The following is a 21048-nucleotide window of genomic DNA, read 5'->3' as shown; positions in this document are numbered from 1 at the left end:
TGCACTTCAGTGATAGAAATCCATAAATTAGCTGGCTAAAACAGATAAATTTTTAGTAGATGAAGTTGGAATTGTTCCAAGAGATTTTTCCAACTTTAAAGAGCACACTAAACTTCAACTTACAGTGAATTCCTCAAAGAGAAAACTTGAAAGTTAAAGATCATTCATTGCCTGATTTCTGTAACAGTTAGATGTCTTTTTGCTCCTAAAACTAAACGTTTACTATTTGATTAACATTAGCAGCACAAGACACAAATTGAAGCGCTTCATGTGAGGGGGGTATAATTTTGGGTCCCTCTTAGCCCTGTTCTCAGTTAGGTGTTAATTTCCAGGTGGACTACAAGGAATTCTTAATGTAGAAGGACCAAGCACATTTTCAACTGAATGCTGATGCAAAATATCTATGCTTTATTTTTCTCAAAACGAAACTTGTGCTAAAGTTTCTGCCCTCCACCTCCATGTCAAACTTTGACAACTATTTGATGCAAAAGTGTTTTTCGTTCAAGATTTTACCAGTCTTTATAGATGCATGTGAGCATAGAAAGCAGTATGAAAGTTATGGCTGTGGGAATGAGAGCAAGACTCCAGAAGTACTATTCCATCTTCTAGCTAAAGAATATTTGAAATATTTGGATTCTCAATGAAGGGTGAGCAGTATGTTAGACCCCAAGGCAGGTAGAAGCCTTGTGGCTGGACAGTAGTATGCTTTTTATTCTCTCCTGATCCTGCTTCCCCAATCTGTTTTGAATGGTGTTTTACCTTTCTGATGCTGTTCATTCTAAGCTCTAAATGCTTTTTATGTTCTGTCAGCTAACATAATTCACTCCCTCTGTAACTGCTCTCCAGCCTTTAATAGCAAATAGCTATTAATAGTTGCTCTCTGAATCTATTGTGCACATAGTCATCAACATGAGGTCGCACCCACATTACTAGGTTACACTATATTGTGTTACACCAATCTGAAGGGTTGGCCTTCCTAGTACTTGCACACATCTCAGCTAGATTGAGAAGCATGACGTTATTTCTATTCAGTTCTGGAAATCCAGGATCACCTCCGTAACTGTTCAATGCTCCCATGATGTTGACTTCATGGGTGTGGCACCTTAGAAACTTAAAAAATAGAATTTCAGTTCCTTTGAATGACAAATGCTGGTGTCTACAGGGACTGTGGGTGGTACTAGAATTCATTAAATCAGTAAGTTAGGATTTCTTTTGCATGTGTCTCACTTCCTTTTGGGGAAAGTCTTGATATAATCTGTTGTAAAAGTGTTGTGGTTTCTTCTAAAAGCTTCATCAGAAATCAGATCATTTGCACTACCTGCAGTGGTGTTTTGGCTCTGTATCCTGGAAGTCCTTTTCAAGCTAGCAGAGCCACTTTCTGGATCGTGCCAACCAGTTTAAGGACGCTTCCTCTGCTGAGGAAGCTGCACTCCTATTCCCACCTTCCCGAGATGGAATTTTCACCAGTAAGAAAGTGATTTTGCTGGCTTTGCTGATAAGACTATAAATGAATCACACCCGTGGGATTCTGTAGTTGGTAATGGAATGCTCTAAACAATGATTAGACAGTCAATCTGTTTTCAGGAAAAAGGAAAATATCAGATAAACCTTACAATTGCCCAATACTGATCCGTTAAACCTGCTCAACAAACTATGTATCTAGAAGCAATTCTGATCTTTCTTTTTTATAATTGGGTAATATGCTTGGTGGAAGAGCAGTATATGGAGTTTTTGAGGGATAAATGGTGCCCTTTAATTCATAATAGTCTTATTAGCTAGTGGTGTTTGCTAATATGATCCGGGTTTAAGTCCGTGATACACGTGTATTCTCTTGAGGATCAGTTTTTTTAAGTCACAGTTCTCATCCTTATTGCCCTTTGATATTTTAGAGGTTAACACCTAGCATTGTGTACAAACTAAGTAGTTCTCAGACTTCCTATTCCCAGACCTTTCACTGTTAAAGTTGGTATACTTTGGCCCTGCTTTTCCCTGTGTCAGACACACATCACTTCTACATATGAAACCATTGGTAGCATGTAAAATACTGATGCTAACTATTCAGGCTTACCATAGCTCTTAACATGGCAGATCTAGCAGCTGTGGAGCTGTTTTCTGTCCATATAACTTGTGCAGGTGTATAAAGGTTGAGCTAAATTGCAGTAAGCCAGCCTTTGAAAGTCTCCTTTTCTTTCCTTGAAGGAAAAATAGGCTCAAATGAAAAAAAAAAAAAAAAAAAAGGGGGGAAAAAAAAAGCACAGGCAAGTAGCTTTCCTCACTCTCTTCTTGAGGAGTCACAGGCCTTTAAGCAGACTTTCTTAGGCAGGAAGGAACTGTTATAAACTGTGTACCTTTTACCTGAACACCCATCAGCATATTAACTTTCTGTCATCAAATGAAACAAAAGTAATTATCTTATCAACAGACAAACAGAAAACAAATATTTCTGAATCTTTTTGTTTTTTCCATAGAAAGACTTTCAGCATTCCCATGGTACCTCTTGGCCTGAAGGAAACCAAAGAAGTAGACTTTACACTCCCCCTCAAGGTAAACTTCAGAGACACATTTCAGAATGAATAGTTAACAGAAATAAACAAATCTAAAATGGAAGTTAAAGAAGCAGAAGTAATTTATGTACAAATTATTTTTTGTTTCATTTGCCCTAAAACTGAGATCACAATATGTTTAAAAATTAACCACCAATTATTTGGGTCGTTGCTAATATCTAACTAGGACAAGGAGTCAGAAGATGTAATAAGAAATCCCACTTTAGAGACAGTAGAGTTAAACCAAAGAGAATAAAAATTCCTTCTACAGTTTTTGGTTCCAATAAGACTATTGATTACCACTCTAAGTGTGAAAGGAAGTAGTAATGAAGGTTTTACTCAGCATAACACAGTGATACTCCAACTTGCACTAACCAAGCTAGCTCAGTTGGGAAGCAGTGTTGCAGCATTAACACTGCTTATTTATTAGCTAATATACTTTGCTGGCTATTTGAGCCACCTTTTGTATTTTTTGGACTACTGTGTATTGTGCAATGTAGATTTTACCTCATGGTAAACCCTCTTATATCACCGTAGCATTTGTCTCTGCTTTTACTTCTGTAGGTTAATCTCCATGGTCAGGTTATGGTACCACTTTATGCCATTGCAGCTTTGTTAATTTAAGTGGAATTGCACTAATATAGCTGACAAGAATTTGGCGGTCTCTTTCTGTTAACAAGTTTTTATGGTCACTCAATTCCCCTGTTATTTTAGCTAACAGGGTTCATTTGTCCCTTTCAAAACCACTAAGTGTTGTTGTTTTAAAACCCAATGGAGTTGATGTAATAGGTGTTTGGTTCCTTTACACCAAACTGAAATTTCTTGTCTCAGATATCAAATCAAATTATTAGTTCTATTGTCTTTTTGTAGTCTCACTGCTATATATTACTATACTATTGACTGGAAGAGAGTAGACAACATGCAAATCGCAACTGAATCAATTTTGTACTGTTTGCAACTGCAGAAAAAAATTAATCAATAGTTTAGGTTAATTTTAGATGTTCAAATTTTTTACCTTTTTTTTTTTTAGGACTTTATTCTGGAACATTATAGTGAAGACAGTTCTGAGTATGAAGACGAAATAGCAGATCTCATGGATCTGAGACAAGTAAGTTCAAGTATAGCATACCATGAGGTCTTTTAATCAACAGTTTTAAATAACAACATTTGTATGGAATCAGAAGATGCCACCATTACTTATAACTTACCGTATTCTTATTGACTTCATTTCTGAGATATGGAACATGAATCTCCATCGTCCAAGAGCTTTACAATCTGGGTAAAGAACAAGTGAAGAAAAGGATGAAGTTATGCAAAGTGATTGAGCTATTGAAACAACTTTGTAAATCTTGTAAATCTAAGATTTGTCTTACGTGCTTTTTTTACTTTAAAGTGTTTTAAATGTAGCAGGAAGAGTGTTGAAGTGAATGCCTCTGGCAAAAGATTGTAGTAGAAGGTGGTTATTTCTAACTATTGTTTGTTTCCTGTATTATACTAGAAACATAACCTTTCTTTGCAGCTTTCATAAAATACCTACAATCTTTATTTAATTAACTCTGAGACTTGCCAAACAGATCCTCTTTGCTTCCTTAAAGGTTATGTACTACTTCTCTGCAGCTGAAAAAACTCATATTTGGAATGCATCCATATGACCTTAAGCTTACTGTTCTCAGATTCCGCACATTTGTATGATATGCAGAAGTCCAAAGGAAGCAGAGCTTTATCCTTGGTGTTTCAGTATTCATGCTGTAACTCAACTTTATTTTAATCTATTGTATTTTAAGGCCTGCCGCACTCCTAGCCGAGATGAAGCTGGCATTGAGATGTTGATAAGCTATTTCCTTCAACTTGGTTATGTAGAAAACAGATTTTTCCCACCCACCAGGCACATGGGAGTTTTATTTACATGGTAAGTGTGTAGTTCATGTTTGTCTTTTTGTCTTTTTTTTTCAGAACACTGTTAATCATTAACTGTCTTCTGTTTAAATTGAAGCATGTCAGTGTGTTTCTCCTCCCCACTCCCTGCAGTGTGTGTTGTCAAATTTTTTTTTTTTGTGTTAAGAGTAAACCTGAATACAATACACCCTTTTCCTGCTTAGAGCGAAGCCATTGGCTAGATTATGATTTGGGCTACAGGTTAGCACAAGGGAAAAAGAGAGAAAATAATCTTCATTTTGGACAACTGCAGATGTTTCCTGGACTCTCAACCTTGGTGCACAAAGCAGATGGGGAATAGGTCAGACCTTAATTCCTCTCCTTCAATTTGTTAAGAAGAGCATTTGGGCCAGAAGAGAGGAGAGGAGCGACTTAATTTATTATAGTGGTTTACTACATCTATGAGCAAAGTTTGACTCTGAATTCAGAATTTTTATTTTTATGATGAAAAAAGTTGACTACCGTGCAGCCAAGAGGAACTGTTAAATTTCTAGTCATAAATGCAAGAAGAAACTTTAAAATACAACCTATAGAGGATCTGACCATGCCAATAGTTGATCTTCGGCAACATCTAAGTATGAGAACATAGCAGCACATATGGATGCTTCCCCAGTTATACTCTCAGCCTCTGTGACGTTTTATAGGCACTTTTGAGTTAGATATAATATGCTTACGGAAGCGCTGCTGTAAAAACTGCTGAAAACTAAGCCTCAAATAAAGCCATTCTCTGGCTTGCAGCACTTAGATTGTCCTTGCAGTACATAATGGTATTTCTATTCACCTTCATTTTCACTGTAGCAGAACAATAATTAAGAATTCCATTGCTCTTTTGGAAAAGCGGAATGAAAATATCTGTTCTTTCAATGAACTCTGCTAATCTTAACACTTCTTCTAATATTTGTTTCCCAAGGTATGATTCCTTCACAGGTGTCCCAGTGTGTCAGCAAAATCTGTTGCTTGAAAAAGCTAGTATTTTATTCAACATTGGAGCCCTCTACACCCAGATTGGAACAAGATGCAATCGTCAGACCCAGGCTGGACTTGAAAATGCTGTTGATGCTTTTCAGAGAGCTGCAGGTACAAATTTAAAAATATTGGGAAGGTCTTTATGCAAATGTTCCTAATCTCATCCTGACATCCTGCAGCTCTCTGCATTTCCCACTGACTTCATTACACAAAAAAGGAGGAATAGGGAAATTCAAGAAGCCTAATGAAGAGCTGAGTTGAAACTTTAATTCAAAACCTGGAACTGTAGTCTGAACATGCAGAGAAAGACAGTGAATACTGTGGTTAACGATTAATGAACTGCAGTTCAAAGGTCCAAGTAATAGCCCTAATGTTAACTGCTTCATTGTTCATTCTTTGTTTCACTAACATAGTTGCTTTTACCTCAGTGATGCTACATTGGTGTAAAATCTGTACAAGAAAAAATTTAAAGGGTTGATAAAGGGCTTAAAACCTAGTTTTCCATATAGTCTCTTCAAAATTAACCTTACTGTGTTCTCTGGTGAAATTTGCAATCCATTGGAAGTTGACTACATATCTTCCATATATTCCAAGGGCAAACAGGTTCAAAATAATCAATCAATCTCTGTCCCAAGCAAAGAAAAATAAAAATTCTAATAAAGGGAATCATATCCCTTGAACTAACATGTTATAGAAGCTTTTGTTTTGGTTTTTTTCCAAGTAGACTTTCCAATTTTTTGTAAATGTCATCTGTGCTACACATAATGCTTAAAGACATGACCTATGTAATTAATATGTACTGTAAGATTTATTTCTGCACTAACAATCTGTGGCTATTGGTTTCCACTGTATGGATAGCTTTATCAGCTACAAACTGTGGACCACAGAGTTGGATTGTCATAAAACCCCTCTTTTGAATACACAGCTATCAAAAAAATTTGATAGTATTTCTTCATGCATTTATTAAATAAATTGTTTTTCAACCTTAGTATTTCATCTAAAAGAAATTTCAATACTTGAGAAATTTCTCCATTTTGTTGCTGTTCCTTCCATTTTGCAAATAAAAAAATCACTGCTTTTCACTTCAATGTATTTGCAAAACACAATTAATTCACAAATTGAAATGCATCATTTGCTACCACAGTACCTTTGCAGGGCCCCGAAGTAATGTGCTCAGGAGGCATTTCATTGTACCTGTGCATGGCTCCGTAACACTGTTCATTATGTTGGTAGAGACATGATATAGAGCATGTGTTAACCGTTTCTATCTGCTGAATGGAACATGTTGCACAGAGTTTATCCTCAATAAAGCTCTTGGTGTGTATGTGCTTACCACATAAGCAGAAATATGTTGAGAACGAAAAAAAAAATTTTTTTTTTTCCTCCTGCACTTTCAGTTCCTTTCAGTAGGGCACTCCATCAGTACTTGGGATGTGCCTGGCAAGTTTGGGGTTGGGTTTTTTTGGTGCAAAAAGGCAGAGATGGCCATAATTCAAATTTGTGTAAGGGCATATTAATAAGTTAAAAGATACAAGTGTAACATCAAAAATGAAAAATCTCAGAAACTGGTAGTAGGAAAATGTAGCACAACATGGCCAGAATCGAATGTAGTGGCAAGAAGTAAGATTACAGAAGCTGGGACACTTAAAAAGCAGAGGTCTTATCGTTACACTTTTGTAGTATTATCAGCAATTAGCAGGCTAGTAGAACTCACTAAACCAGTTGGATGACGTGCACGCTGAAGGTTATGCTTCCATCCGTGAAACTGTTACTTAATATTTGCACTACAGTTAGTGTTTGGTTTTAATTTGATAAATGATAGAAACGATTAATGTATTGGTGAAACCAAATGTCTAGGGCAGAATCTAATTTTACCCTATTAAATATACTGTTCTAGCTTACTTACAGGGATGGAACTGAGCTTTCATTGGGACACACAATGCACTTAGCAGCATCTGAAAAGGAGATTCATAATTAATTAAGTTTCTATGTTTGTGTTTTTTCCTTCCATCCAAGGGTTCTACTGTTACCTCCTTACTTATAGTTGCGTAGATTTCTTTTTCTTTCTTGTCCTATGTATAAGCCCTAGCCTACCACTCCCATGTACAAGTGACATTCAGTTCAGCACAGCTTTATGGTCAATCACAAGAACTGTTATAAGGTATTAACTTTAAAACTTGCAGCTTCTGTTGCTCCTCTGAATTGTAATTTTGAGAACTGTGCCTGGAGATGTTTGATGGGAATGCAAAGCAAAACCTGTAGGTCAGTTTAATTTCATGTGTACTAAGAATTCCTTCAGATTGCTATAGTGCAATATAGAAAGCATGCTTTCAATCTTAATTATTATGGTATATGCTAGAATTAAGTTCACTTGTTTCTCTCTTTGTAATGCTGACCAAACCATTTTGTAATTTCAGGAGTCCTAGCCTACTTAAAGGAGACCTTTACTCACACACCAAGTTATGATATGAGCCCAGCTATGCTGAACGTACTAGTAAAAATGATGCTTGCACAAGCTCAAGAATGTGTTTTTGAGCAAATTGGTCTTCCTGGAATACGCAATGAATTTTTCACACTAGTGAAAATGACACAGGAAGTTGCCAAGGTAAAATATGAGACTTTAAATTTTGTCTTTAAAATAACTGTTTACAGTGCTGTGTTACTAGCTACAACCTCTGGTAATATTAACAGAATTTATTAAACCTAAATGTTAAGTACTATTACTGAAAACCAAAAGTAACAAGGGACAGCTCACAAGCTACAATGAGAATCACAACTTTTCAGAAGATTTAAACTTGAATAGCTGCAATTTAAATATTATTTTAGAACTGTTATGATTTGGTTTTAATTCATAATTCATAAAGTTTAATAGAAACATGCTGGAACACTTGAGCAGTGAACTGGCCGAAGGTTTTTTACAAGCTATTTATCATATTGCTCTTTCAAACAGTTCAGATCTTGTCCACAGAACAACATACAAAAGGACAGGGTTGTTTGTGTAGTTCTCTGTTAAGTATTGAACACAACCTGTCTGTTATTTCCCAGCAGCTGGAGGTTATGCAAACCTAAAAGCTTAAGTTCAAAAGAATAACTAAATTGTAACTGGGGGAAGGACCCTGATAAGCCGAGTCAGACTGGTAGCTGCAGAGCTGTCTTGGGACTTGCCTGAAAAATGGAGAGGCATGCTGTGCCCCAGAAGTCAGTGTTCATACTTGATCGAGGTTGTTGACATCAAAAATTGAGTATTCCAACAAGATACGAATATGCTTTCCGAGCCATGTCAGAGTAGCAGATGTATACCGGTTCCATACTAGATTGGAACGGGCAAAGCCTTTCCTACCAACTCTGTAAAGCCACTCTGACTTACCTGTAGGATTGATCAGCTGCAGGGGAAAGATTTTTGATTCTGCCAGGTGGAGTTGTTTGATCCATTAAAGCAGCATTCACTGCTGGAAAAACTATTTTATTTCCTCTACATAAAGGATAATAGCCCAGTTTTAACTAGACCATACAAACTTAAGGCTAGATATGACTCCACAGTTTCAGAAGTGAAGCACAAACCTACTCTATAAGTAATATGCTTCACCCTTTTTCTCAGCTGAATTAACCCGATGAGATGTAAATTAAAACCCATTTATTATATGGTGTTTTTATTGAACTCTGAAACCATATAGATTGACTGACTTAGTCCATCTGTTCTTGTACAAAATTGATTTATTTTTCTTGTAAGGGAAAAATCAGAGATGGAATTTCAAATTTTCTCAAAACTTATTTCCAACCCTTTCTAACAATCTCCCCCCCCCTCCTTTGATGTGATGCACATGAAATTATCTTAAGGCTGAATAAAATATCCCTTACTTGAGCTCCTAATAACTGATGTTAAATTCTCATACTTCAATTCTGTGCTTTATTATAGGTGGGAGAGGTTTACATGCTGGTTAACACTGCAATGAATCAGGAACCAGTGAAAGAGAATATCCCCTATTCCTGGTCTAAACTGGCACAAATAAAGTCAGACCATTACAAAGCTCTGGCGCATTACTTCATTGCCACCATTCTGTGTGACCATGAATGTAAGAATCATGCATTTTCTATATATTCGTATAAATAACAATAATAAACACACAAACATTTGAATAAGAATGAATAAGACTAGGAGCTTTGGGGTTTCAATGTATGTTAATCCGTTTTCCCATTCAGATATGAGGCCATGCTTTTTTGTCCTTTACCGAAGAATATGAAAGTTCAATAAACTAACTTTTGCAGAAACAAAAGAAATATTATATGCTATTAAATTGTTCAATTCTTGTCAATATGTTCTGGCATATAAGTATTACTTGCATACTGCAGATGATAAAACTGATAAGAGTCCTAAAACCTTGAAATTCCCATCAATATATATATGTAAAAATATTTCACTGCATTTGGAGAGAAGGTAGTAATAACTATACAACTATACACCTGAAGGAACAGGGCACTAAGAGATGTGTAATGGTTAATGTTCTATGTCAATTATTATAGTGCAGTCTGGTGACAATGAAGATCAGCAGGAGAAAGCCTTGTCCCAGTTGTACAACTACATGCCTGAAGGACTGATGGTTCTCACGATTTTAAAGGACAAAGCTCAGAGAAAACAATTAGGTAATTGCCAATTTCACACAGCTACTAGATACAACTTGAAAATAACCTTTTATTTATTGTTTGTGGAGGACAACCACCAGTTTCTAATTTTTTTCAGGGAAAGCACATTTACGCAAAGCCATTGTTTACCATGAAGAAGCTCTAAGAGTCTGTGGTCTATGCAAAAAGCTTCGAAACATTGATGTTCTTCAGGAGGTTCTGACAGCTGCACATAAGCGCTCGCTTCTCAAATATGCTCAGCAAGAGACGGAAGATGACTTTCTCAGTCTAATCCAGGCTCCAGATATTCTTCGTAAGTATACACAGCTAGAATAAAGGGTCTCTAACCATACATGTATATGCTTTCATGGGAATATGCCTTTATTTTATATATATGTATACACATATAATATGTATGCATATGAGTTTTTCTACAGCCTGGTAAGAATTCAGGAGAAATTTCTATCTAGCTTGGAATGCAAGAAAAATAAATTTGTATATCTTTAACTAATACTTGAGAGAAAATTAATTTGGTTTTGTTTGTTTTTCTTTCTTTTTTTTTTTTTTTTTAGCTAAAACAGAGCACAAAATAGAAACAATTGCTCCTCAGTTTTCCAAGGTGAAAGTTAAAGACTTCTTTCACAGGCTGGTACGTAACATGCAAATCCCAACCAACCTCTGTCATTTTGCTAGCAAGTATAAATTCACCCTAACACGAGGGAGGGGACATAATTATTTTAGCCTGAAAAAATGATCCTGTAGTAACTGGGTTTTTTTCAGAAGTTATTGGAGAGATCACTCCTAGCTTCAGAGGTATAAGTCACCTTGAGACTAGCAAAGAATAAAAGTGCAATTTGTATATGGCTTTGCACAGCATTCATTCCTGATAACCTTTATAAAAGTCCCCTGAAGTTTCAATGGATAATTGCATACAGCTTAAAGGCAGGGAGAAACATGCAGTACTTGCAGATGGGCATGCAGAATGTGTAATGTTGCATGCTACAAAGCCAGTCTTTCAGGTGGCTCTCTGTGTATTGGTGGGCAAAGGGAACTGGGAGTTGCGGTTAGGATCAGAACATGCAATGTTTCATAAATCAATTTATCTCCTCCAAAATGGAGTAACATAGGACCTTAGAGCCTGCTGCAGCCGCAAGATTCTGCACACCTTAACAGAGGTCTCATAACAACTTGGCAGTTGCTCTCATCCCACTCTGTTTGAAGTATCACCTGAACAGTCATGAAGTAGGGCTGAGCACTTCAGGGGACACCTTAAACTTCTGGGATAAATCTCACTGTTCCATTTCAATGGAATTATCTGGAAGTTAACCTGAGTAAAACCTACGTAAGATGAGCTTAAAGCATTATAACTTAAAAAAATAAAAATGCTTACTTACAAATGACAGTAAACCATAATGTGCCTGCTGCTATGTTACCTCCAGGGCCCACTGACAGTGTTCTCAGCCAAGCAGAGATGGACGGCTCCACGTACCATTTACATCCACCATGAAGCAGGAGAGCTAGGATTCAGTCTTAAAGGAGGTTCGCCAGTACAGATTTATTGTCTTGATCCAGTTTGTTCTGCAGCAGTAAGTACATTGGTGCAATATTAACAATTTATCTCCAGACTCTAACATTCCAATCTTTTAAATGTAACTTTAGCTTGTTCATACTGGTGTATGGAGTATTTATTGAGTACTATACATTAGTATAGTCGATTCATATAATCTTAACACATTTTTCAGTGCTGTATACACCTTAAGTGTTAGAGTATCTGTATCCCTGACATCACATTAAACTACAGTTGATTTCTTCCTCTGTTCACACTTAATAGATAAAAAGTCCCAAATAATAAAAGCAAATGTTATTCCCCATCTAATTCAGGAAGTTAGAAAGGATAAAGGCTTTAGAAAATAGCAACAACAATAAGGATGAGGATCAGGAAGGGAAGGCAAGGTAGCATGTGCCCAAGGAAAAAGAAGGGAAAGAACATATTATTGGCTTCTAATATCTTGTTCTTTTTGGGGAGAAAACAAAGGGATAAAGCAGCATGCAGTGATGAGCACAGTTTCGCTATAAGAAAGGCAGAAGCAACCACAGACATACAAATAAAAACAGTGAAGAAACAGAACTAAAAACTGGATAAAATATCTCATGGGGGACGATAGGGTAGCAATAAACAGGTCTCATTTACTTAAGGAGAAAAGTGAAAAGGACATAAAAAGAGCCAACATTTGAGTATACCAGAATCACATTTATCAATGGTAACTCAAATAGGTAATTTGTGTACTTGAAAAAGTTACATGTTTCTATGATATCTATACACTTTTGTTCCACATGTCTGGCTGGACAATGTTTTTATAGCATCTAAGAGGGAAATGCCTTTAGGGCGGATACTGTATGATGACAAAAACATTTTGTGCATCTTTATAATTCCAGATAATAAACTGTGCAAATTTTTTTGACAGTCAATGGGCCTAAAAGAAGGTGACTACATTGTTTCAGTTGGTGGCGTGGATTGCAAGTGGCTTGGAGTGAATGAGGTGCTGGAAAAATTCAAAAGCGTGGGAGAGCAGCCCATTGAGATTGAGGTTATCAGTTGCCAGGATACAGCAGCGTCTATGGTATGTAATGAGGCAAATATGTTTTGCAGACTGGATGTGTGAGAGTTTTTTGTTTCCTGGCTTCAGTCCCTGATTAACGTTTACTTTCATGTAGTCAGATATCCCACTCCACCAGTGAATATATAGAGCATACAAGCATGTGTTCAGTTCTGAACAGTCTGTTTAAATCATCATGATTTAACAAGCTAAAGTACAATCTGTGTACTTTAATCTGTGCATAAGAATGGTTGGGTGGTGGGGTTTTTTGTAGTGGAACTACTTAGATTAATTGCATTATAAATTCCAGGGCATATTTTATTTTCCCCTAACTTGTCCCAGAGGATGAAAATACTACCCTGTTCAGCATTGGAAAAGCCACAATGAAACAATAACGGAATGAAATAGAACATTCAAGACTATATGCTTATTTTCTATGCACTGTTAACATAAATGATCTGTGACTTTTATATTAGATCATGGATTAATGTATGTATTTTTTTATTTTGGTGGACTTTAACTGTCTAGTCAGTTACTAAGCTGCTGTGAAGCTTTAGACTAAGGAAAAATGATCACAAGATTAAAAAATGTTAAGCTCTAAATAACTTAAACTTATTTGTAGTGAGAGAACCTGTAGTTCAGCTAAACCCACTGCTTCATGCTTCTAATGTTCCCTGGCAAGCTTAGGTACTGAAGTATTGTTGTAGATGTGATCAAGGTGCTCTTATTGCTGTTAGGTTTTCTTGTTTTGCTTAAGAAGTTGATTTTCCTTATTGAAAATAAGGAATTGCACACCTGCCATTCCAAACTGCTAGTAGAAACAAAAGGCTTTAATATAATCAAATTGCTTCAGGGCATAGCTGAGATAAGACAGAAGACTGTGCCTTTCAGGTATCTCAAAAGAATGTCCTAGCTCTTGTTGTCATAGTTGCAATCAACATGGAACCTGTCCAAAGACAGCAAAAAGACTCCTCTTCAGAGATTTGTGCAAGAACTACATACTTCTTGTAGAGAGGTTAGTGTATGTATCGTATAGTTATGCTAGAAGCCAGTAAATGCTAACTATAACACAACCCATGGAAAAGATTCACAAGTCCCTTTAGGCTTTGCATAGTATACCCTTGAGTCTACATGGGCAAAATACCAGAATCACAGCACTCTGAAGGGCCTTGTGTTCAGTTGTTACATCATCGGCACAGAAGGCTTGCTGTAGTCTGCCTTAGAAAACTATTTGCACAGTAATCTTTTGTTATCTTCAAAATTTTGACCCATTTTGGATGACTGATTCTTACAATGCTTCTCTTTTTCCTACAGCATAGTAAGAGTGCAACTTATTCTGTGGGAATGCAGAAGACATACTCCTTAATCTGTTTAGCCATGGAAGAGGATAAGATTGATCAGACCAAGAAAGCCCCACTGAAACTGCCTTTTCTAAGTTGGGGAACTAAAAATAGACAGAAAGCTGCAAGCACCCTCTGCCTTCCTTCAGCTGTGGCTGGAAGTTCTCAGATTAAGAAGAAGCTTTCTCCCTTCACACTTCTGAATACGGAAAGTTCATTGTACTGAATCTTTCAAGAAGGATCTGTTGACATGACATTTTTCTTTAAAATGTATATTAAAAAACGTCGATCAATGTTATCTTTATATATATGTATGTATAAATTCAGACAAATGCCGTTGACGACTTTTACTGTGTATTGAGCCACTATGAAGGTCAGAGGCTGGCAAAAACTGTAAAACTTAAGTAATTGAAGGTTAAAATGAAGTGGTTTGGGAGGTATGCAATAACAAGTTGTAGATGATGAAACTGCTTACCTGAGGACTGGATTCCTTTGGAATTTCAAACTACACTATCATGACTAATTTTTTAGAACTATGATAGGTGGGAGTTATTTATTACAAACTTGATGCTGCATGCAAAACAATAGGGGACACATTAAATAAAGGATGATTTTGCTGTAAAAGTTTAAAGTCAATAATGAATCACCTAACACTACTTCAAAGAATTACCTTAACAAACCACAAGTGAGAAAGAATACCGTTATTCAGAGAAACTAGCATTGTGCCAAGGGCAGTGTCATGTAGTTGTGGTTTTTACACATAGACATTCTCTTTCTGAGAGTACTACGCAGATTGTACTGAATAGTTAATTTAATTCTGGAAGAGAATTAGAAGGCTTAGAAGTCAAAAGATCTTTTGAACTACAGAAGGCTTTTACACTGCTCTTTTTCTGATCTAGGTTACATTTTAAATGCCTACTGATTCAATTGTTAAAAACAGGCTTTATTCCAAACTTGAAATTATTTAACCTACTTACCATATGACTTGTATCTCATTAGTCTTGCTAAAATTGATAGCTGTGGAACAAATCTCAAAACAGACATATTTTCCAGTATATTGATCAAGAAATTGTGGTGATGCTTTAAAATAAGAGAAAAGAAGAGCTTGTGAGTTTAAGTGGCATAATAATATTTATTTACTATCACACCAAGTAAAAAACAAATAGATATAAAATCCTCTTCTTCCCCTTGGAATAATTCATGAGCAAGTATTGGCTATATATATTAAGGAGAGAGACAAAAAAAAAACCCCCATGTGAGCATTTCTTTGAGATTCTTCTCTTTTCTGAAATTGAAATTAATTGAAAATTGCTAACACTGTAGTGTTAGTTAACATTGCCATCTACAGAGTAGATATATGCTGTTTGATACTCAAAACTTAAAATAAGGGGAAAGTTTGTGTCTGGGTGTAAACTTTAAAGTTGTCATTTATTTTTAGTTTGTTATGTAATAGGTGTAAATATGTTGATGACACTTATTTAAGAATAAAAATCAGATGCTGCCATTTAGTAGTAGCTTTTTGATTCTGCTACAGGTTGGATGATACAGCATAATTTACACGTTTTCACTATTCACTGCTGGCATACCTCTTGCATGTTTTTGTAACGTTGCTTACAAAGGTCTAAGAAACTGTTTTTCTTAAAATTTTATATTGTATAATACAGGAACTTACAAATTATAGTCTAAAACTTGCTTCCTTACAAAGAGTGTTAACATATTTCTAGAGTTTCCCTATAAAGGTTACATAAAAAAATGTTGTAAATTACTTGTGACTCACCTATCCTTAGTACTTATTCTTTATGTGTATTTGTAGTAGCACTTCTTTTACACACACAAGCAGCAGCAGTCATATACTAATACGCAAGACCCTGTCATACAATATTCCATACAGAAGAGATTCACTTTGCACGTGTGGCTAAAATTACTATCCAGCTAATGAAATGTTTAGCAAAGTTACATGAATCGCCCTTCCAGCTCTTCATTTCTCTTAGCCTACTACGATTGATAGTCTTCCTTCCCCCTTAGCTGCATGATTAACTGCCTTTCCATTCCTATTATCACGCTCACTAGTTCTTGAGGAAAGGTAGGGGTGGGGGTCTTTTTTTATTTAACTACCCCCCCAATTCAAGTGAAAGTTTAGGCTTCTCAAGTACCATACAAATACATACTTACCATTTTCCATCAGCTAACTAAAGACTCATTCTACAACGAATGGTTGCCAACAGCTAACTTAAGGCAAATACTAATTTCACAGCAAGTTACGTTTTTGCTCAGACCCCAGGAATATTTGTAACAAGTTTATATCCACAGGGATGTATAGGGCTACTATAAAGCCCTAAAAATAAAGGTTTGCAATAGATTAATAGTTCAGCCTGTAACTCCATTAGTACTGATTTTACTACTTTAATCGAACTTCATTTAATGCACTGAACAGATGTCCATTTGAAGTAGTAAAAAGGTGATTGCCTTGCAACATCAACAGCTACATACCTTTAGATGTGAAATCCAGTCTCCATAGCAAAGTGCCAAAGTCTGAGAGAGAGAGAATAAAATCTAAACAGATTTATAAAGAAGCTTAAGCATTTCCTAGTTGTAAGAAAGTAGTATCTTGTTCTGTAGTTCTGGAAATTCTGATGTTTATTATTCAGTAAATTAAATATTTCTGGCCAAATTATAAGTATATTTTCATCCCAACTAAGAGATCAATGTAAATAACAGGTCTATCTGCTATCCACGCTAACCAGTGGATGAGATTGGTTACAGAGGTGCCAAGGTTCTGTTATTCACTTCTCTTCAGTTTACGAAAGGGAGTTGAAAATCCTGCTCAACTGCTTTCCTGCTGTGATCCAAAACCCAATTAGTATGAAAGAAGCTTTTCACACACCTCCTTAATGGGTGCATAAGGTAAAAGGCAATTTTACCCTTACTAAATAGGATAAGAATATAATTTAAAATAAAACGCAATATGTCAGGAAAACCAATCCTCCTCTTTACAAATAACTCTTGAAAAGATTAATACTGGAAGAACAGGTTGAATTATGAATTTTGATCAAAGCTTCCCATATTATTTTCTTTGCAGCACATATTATATTGTAATTGATATTATAATTAATACATTATAATTTATAATTAATGTGTTGAAATATATTTTAATTTATTATAATCATCCCAACTTATATTCAAAAGTGCAACATGAATTAACCAAGATTTCGGATATTAGACATAAAGGAATAAATTTGATAACACCCTGTGAACTGAAAAAGGAACCAGAGAAGTTAGTGTAAAGTCAAAGAAGTATTCCAGTAGGACTTTCTAAAGGAACTCCAGAAAGTTATAAATCAAAGATATTACCTATAATGCAATGTATGCTAACTTTTTTTACAGCACTGTAACTCACATTTCCAGTTACTGAGAAGATAACACTTTGTGGGTAGTGTTTATTTCTGGAAGACAAAAGAAAGCAAGCAAATTGCTTTTCTGTTTTTTTCTGCTGAAAGAGACAGCTTTCTCTCAGTTTTTTGTACAAGATGGATGCAAAACACTTTACAGCCCTCTTTCCAAGGCAATTTTCACAGCTCAGTCTGCATGAGCAGAACAGCTGTAAAGAAGCAGCAGCAGAGTAATATCTAGACAATTAGTCAACACCCTCCAGTTGTTACCAGGATTATTGAAATTAACATAATATGTGATCATTAAAAACAAAATTTTATAATTCACCAGGAGCAACCAAACAAAAAGTCTTTGTTTTCCAAAACAGCACTACACATGCATGTCAGGAACACAAAAAACTGTAAATTTGTTGTGCTACCGTTTGTCCAACTACTAGCTCAAGCTCTTTGACAGATGCATTACAAAGCTGGTGGATGCTTCCAAACTGTTGCAGTAAAAGCAGAGCTTTTGTTTTCCCAACTCCTGGAATTTGTTGCACTGTCCGAAACACTGATGGCTCTGCCAGCTGAGAACACTGTTTACGAAGAAAGGGGTTACTGTTGTGATCCTTACTTTGTTCACGGACCTGAAGCAAAAAAAAAAAACCCATAAGTGACACTGAGTGCCCTCTGCTGGAGCTCTGCTTTTAGTTTTTAAAATAGCTTCTCTCATCTCAAAAGAGTGCAACGCAATCACTAGGAAGCTTTTAAAACAAGCTCCTGCTTTAAGTGTGCGCCCTTATCAAGGGTTTTGATGCAGATCCACAAAGTCTTACTAGGAAACCAACAGTTTCTTAATACAACCATGAATTAAAACAATGATTTGGTCATCTTTTTGATGCAATCAGAGAAAGGATAAAGGAAAAGAGAAACAACATAGGAACACAATTTCTCCAGCCTGAGACAAAGCAAAATCTCAAGTCGGTTTTGACAGTGAACTTAAGTGAGGATTGCCTAATGCTATCCAGTGGCATCTCAGTGCAAGATCACATTAAAAAAAAAAATCCAGTATCATGTTCTTCAACTTTTCTTCTTTGTTCCCAAATAAGCCCTCTTTCCACTGAACTATACTACCACATCACTGTTGCAGGATATTTATTCCTTACATTCAAATAACAAAATACGTTGTGTTCCTTTATGATCCCAAGTATTCCTTCTGAAATAAGTGACGATTGCGGGAGAACAGGTAATTCTCCTCATGTCTCATATTTTAGTAAATGTTTGTCTACTAACATAGAAACTTACTAGCTGAGTAATAAGTTGAGAAGCTTCTCCTTGATTTGCCACGGGAAGCAACACCATTCCAAGTTCTAGCACAACAAGCTTTTGCACTGCTAAGAAGTACTGATCACTTATTTGGGTTCTCTCCACAATTACAATTCCCCCAAGACTGCTGGCCTGTATTGAAAGGAAAAAAGAAGAAAAGACCTTGTTAATGACAAGCTGATGCAATGCAACAGAGACCAAACCTCTGTCAAGTACGAGCTGCCTGAAAGCAAATCAGAGGAAGAATAGAACAGCAGGAACAGTACTGAGGTTTAATACAGCATTATTACACAGCTGCGTAATTTTTCAGTTTTCAGGTGGAAATTATCACAAAAGTTTAGCTCCACTAGAATTTAAAAATAACACAGGAAGAATGTTTTCAGAAGCATGGAATAAACAAATACCAATTTAAAACTTTTCTCTTTATGTAGTACTTACATTTCTAAACCGAACCAATCTTCGTTTGAATTCATCCCCTGCAACCAAATCTGCTTCAGAAATATATAAAATGCAAGTTCTGTTTGAAAGATGAAAATCTACAAGTCCCAAGTCATCTTCAAAGATGAGTCTGATTTTCCCTTAAGGTGAGATTGTTAAAAGAAAAAATACAGTAGTTAAAAAAAAAATATACTAATAATTACTTCACAGCACAACCTTCCTAATGTGTCAGTAATCCCAGTGACTTTGACAACAAACTTCATATTCTTTAAAAGCCTTTCTTCTGTTTAGGCAAAACAAGGTACAAGCAATCCAAAGTACCGTATGATGCCTTTAGTAATGCCAATTAATAGCACTTTCAAACTACAGTTTTGAAAGTGCTATAGCTTCTCAGTAAACTTTGGACTTGAACAAAAACATCACATGCTATTCTGAAAGGATCATCTCAATTTAGTTTGCTGTGCCACATGATGATAGAACGGTCCCAGTATCCATGTAAATTCAAGGGACTTCAGTGGAGGTCCATATTCACAATAGCCCCACCGCTGTGGTTCCCAAGAAGCAGATACTTCTGGTTCTTCTCTACAGTGCTCAGCATCTATGCAAATATGACAGAACTGATCACGTAGATACATGATAGACCAACAGGAATTTTCAGCCTGCTAACATAGGCTGTACCACAAATATGGGACCAGTCAGGCACAGAGAAAAGCAATTCCAGCCAATCTTAGCAGTACTGGGTGATAGAGGGGAATGTTTTGCCTGAATTGCTTTTCCTCTTCCAATTTGTTTGTGCTTACCTTGTAGCCTTTGGGCTATCTCTGATCCTCTCCACTTCTCATTTCCAACCACGTGCCCATAAGGGACAACTATAGATCCTGCTGTCACAGGAAAGTTTGCTTTCGTTGTCATCAGGCCTCCTTTAAATCTTTACTTCAGTAGACGTTACACCCTAGGAAGAAACGTGGAAGAGAGATTAACACGTTTCATAAACCTATTCCAAACTTAAGTTTATGATTAAAATTTGTGAGATGGAATACTTTGGAAGAGACACTGTCTCCTCCACGAAGCTACCTTACAGTTATGGTTAACATATCAAAATCAGTAAGCAACTCTGTTTACTTGAACACAGGCTGTTGGCTTGCAAATCCCACCCCCAACTTTGGCAAACTGAAAAACACCTGAATTAAGACACACAGATGGTAAAAAAAACCCCACAGTGCCTTTTCTATGCCTTCATCCACCTCTGCTGGCAGAAAGTCTACTTCGATTACAAAGCTGACTCCAGAGGCATCTCCAGCCCTCAGCTGGCAGAAGTCTCCAGACGGGTTATTAGAAGGTAGCTACTGGGAGAGATTATTTTCAGGTTTGCCAGCTTTACGCGGTGTTCTGACTTTAGGAGGGAAACGGGAATCTTTGAGGCTAAGGCACGACTTAAGAAGAAGAGCCAAAGACGAGCCGGTACCACCACAACCACCACCACCACCACCACCCTGAGCCACATCCTGCAGCCCCGCCCTCACGAGGAGCCCGCTCTGAGAAGAGTCGGGGACGGCGCCAAGGGCGGCCACCGCTGACCTGCCCAGAAGAGGCTGAGCTCCGTCCCGGGCGTCCCGACCTTTCGGGGTCGCAGCCTTTCCTCCGGAGGCCGCACAGGACGCAGCGGAGCCGAGCCGGGAAGGAGACCCCGCCACCCCCTCAGGAGAGGCGTCGCCTCACCGCTGCCAGACGAACAGCCCGCCTCAGAGTGCGCGCCTGGCTGACAGCGGCCACCGCAAATAGGAAGCGAGAGCTCTGCCGCCCGTGAGCGAATGAGGAGGCAGGATGCGGCGGGCCTCGCCACTGGTAGGTTGCTAAGGCCGGAGGAGAGGTGAGTAAGACACGTGCTGATTGGGGGAGCGCAAACCCACAGCAA

General features: G+C 37.0%; 2 protein-coding genes and 1 long non-coding RNA gene across 8 annotated transcripts in view; 1 reads left to right on the top strand and 2 right to left on the bottom strand.

Moving 5' to 3' along the window:
* The window catches only part of RHPN2 (rhophilin Rho GTPase binding protein 2), a 30558-nt gene extending 14792 nt beyond the window's left edge, over nt 1-15766 (top strand). For all 4 annotated transcript variants that reach the window (XM_075161356.1, XM_075161358.1, XM_075161357.1 and 1 more), the window contains 12 exons: nt 2469-2544; nt 3574-3651; nt 4328-4452; nt 5389-5555; nt 7862-8049; nt 9361-9517; nt 9966-10085; nt 10183-10377; nt 10637-10713; nt 11504-11650; nt 12530-12685; nt 13976-15766. In XM_075161356.1, coding sequence (XP_075017457.1) covers nt 2469-2544; nt 3574-3651; nt 4328-4452; nt 5389-5555; nt 7862-8049; nt 9361-9517; nt 9966-10085; nt 10183-10377; nt 10637-10713; nt 11504-11650; nt 12530-12685; nt 13976-14227 — 1738 coding nt within the window. In that variant the 3' untranslated portion in view covers nt 14228-15766. The remainder of the gene's footprint in view (nt 1-2468; nt 2545-3573; nt 3652-4327; nt 4453-5388; nt 5556-7861; nt 8050-9360; nt 9518-9965; nt 10086-10182; nt 10378-10636; nt 10714-11503; nt 11651-12529; nt 12686-13975) is intronic.
* Nucleotides 2081-11521, bottom strand: LOC142087278 (uncharacterized). Its single transcript, XR_012675402.1, has 3 exons — nt 11459-11521; nt 3752-3818; nt 2081-2192 (listed from the first exon to the last, which is right to left on the bottom strand). It is a non-coding gene; the product is annotated as an uncharacterized LOC142087278 (long non-coding RNA).
* A 1522-nt stretch (nt 15767-17288) lies between the features above and the next one.
* FAAP24 (FA core complex associated protein 24) lies at nt 17289-21012 on the bottom strand. Of its 3 annotated transcripts, none has more exons than XM_075161361.1 (5): nt 20712-21012; nt 19934-20085; nt 19134-19273; nt 18675-18827; nt 17289-18016 (listed from the first exon to the last, which is right to left on the bottom strand). In XM_075161361.1, exons 2-5 carry the CDS (start codon nt 20043-20045, stop codon nt 17774-17776), a joined length of 648 nt encoding a protein of 215 aa, XP_075017462.1. In that variant the 5' UTR covers nt 20046-20085; nt 20712-21012; the 3' UTR covers nt 17289-17773. The 3 variants fall into 3 exon arrangements, with proteins under 3 accessions (XP_075017462.1, XP_075017463.1, XP_075017464.1); XM_075161362.1 differs by having other exon boundaries at nt 20752-21012; XM_075161363.1 differs by having other exon boundaries at nt 20853-21012.
* Between the last annotated feature and the right edge of the window lie 36 nt (nt 21013-21048).

The sequence above is a fragment of the Calonectris borealis genome, chromosome 12 (genome assembly GCF_964195595.1).
Source record: "Calonectris borealis chromosome 12, bCalBor7.hap1.2, whole genome shotgun sequence".
Classification (NCBI taxonomy): Eukaryota; Metazoa; Chordata; class Aves; order Procellariiformes; family Procellariidae; genus Calonectris; species Calonectris borealis.
This window is presented reverse-complemented; position numbering and strand designations above follow the sequence as displayed.

Excerpts from the sequence above, each read along its gene's own strand:
- FAAP24 (XM_075161361.1), bottom strand. The coding sequence starts at position 20,045 with ATGACAACGAAAGCAAACTTTCCTGTGACAGCAGGATCTATAGTTGTC. Across the intron at positions 19,274-19,933 it reads GATAGCCCAAAGGCTACAAG|GGAAAATCAGACTCATCTTT; the intron begins GTAAGCACAAAC and ends TCTCACCTTAAG. Across the intron at positions 18,828-19,133 it reads GATTGGTTCGGTTTAGAAAT|GCCAGCAGTCTTGGGGGAAT; the intron begins GTAAGTACTACA and ends CTTTCAATACAG.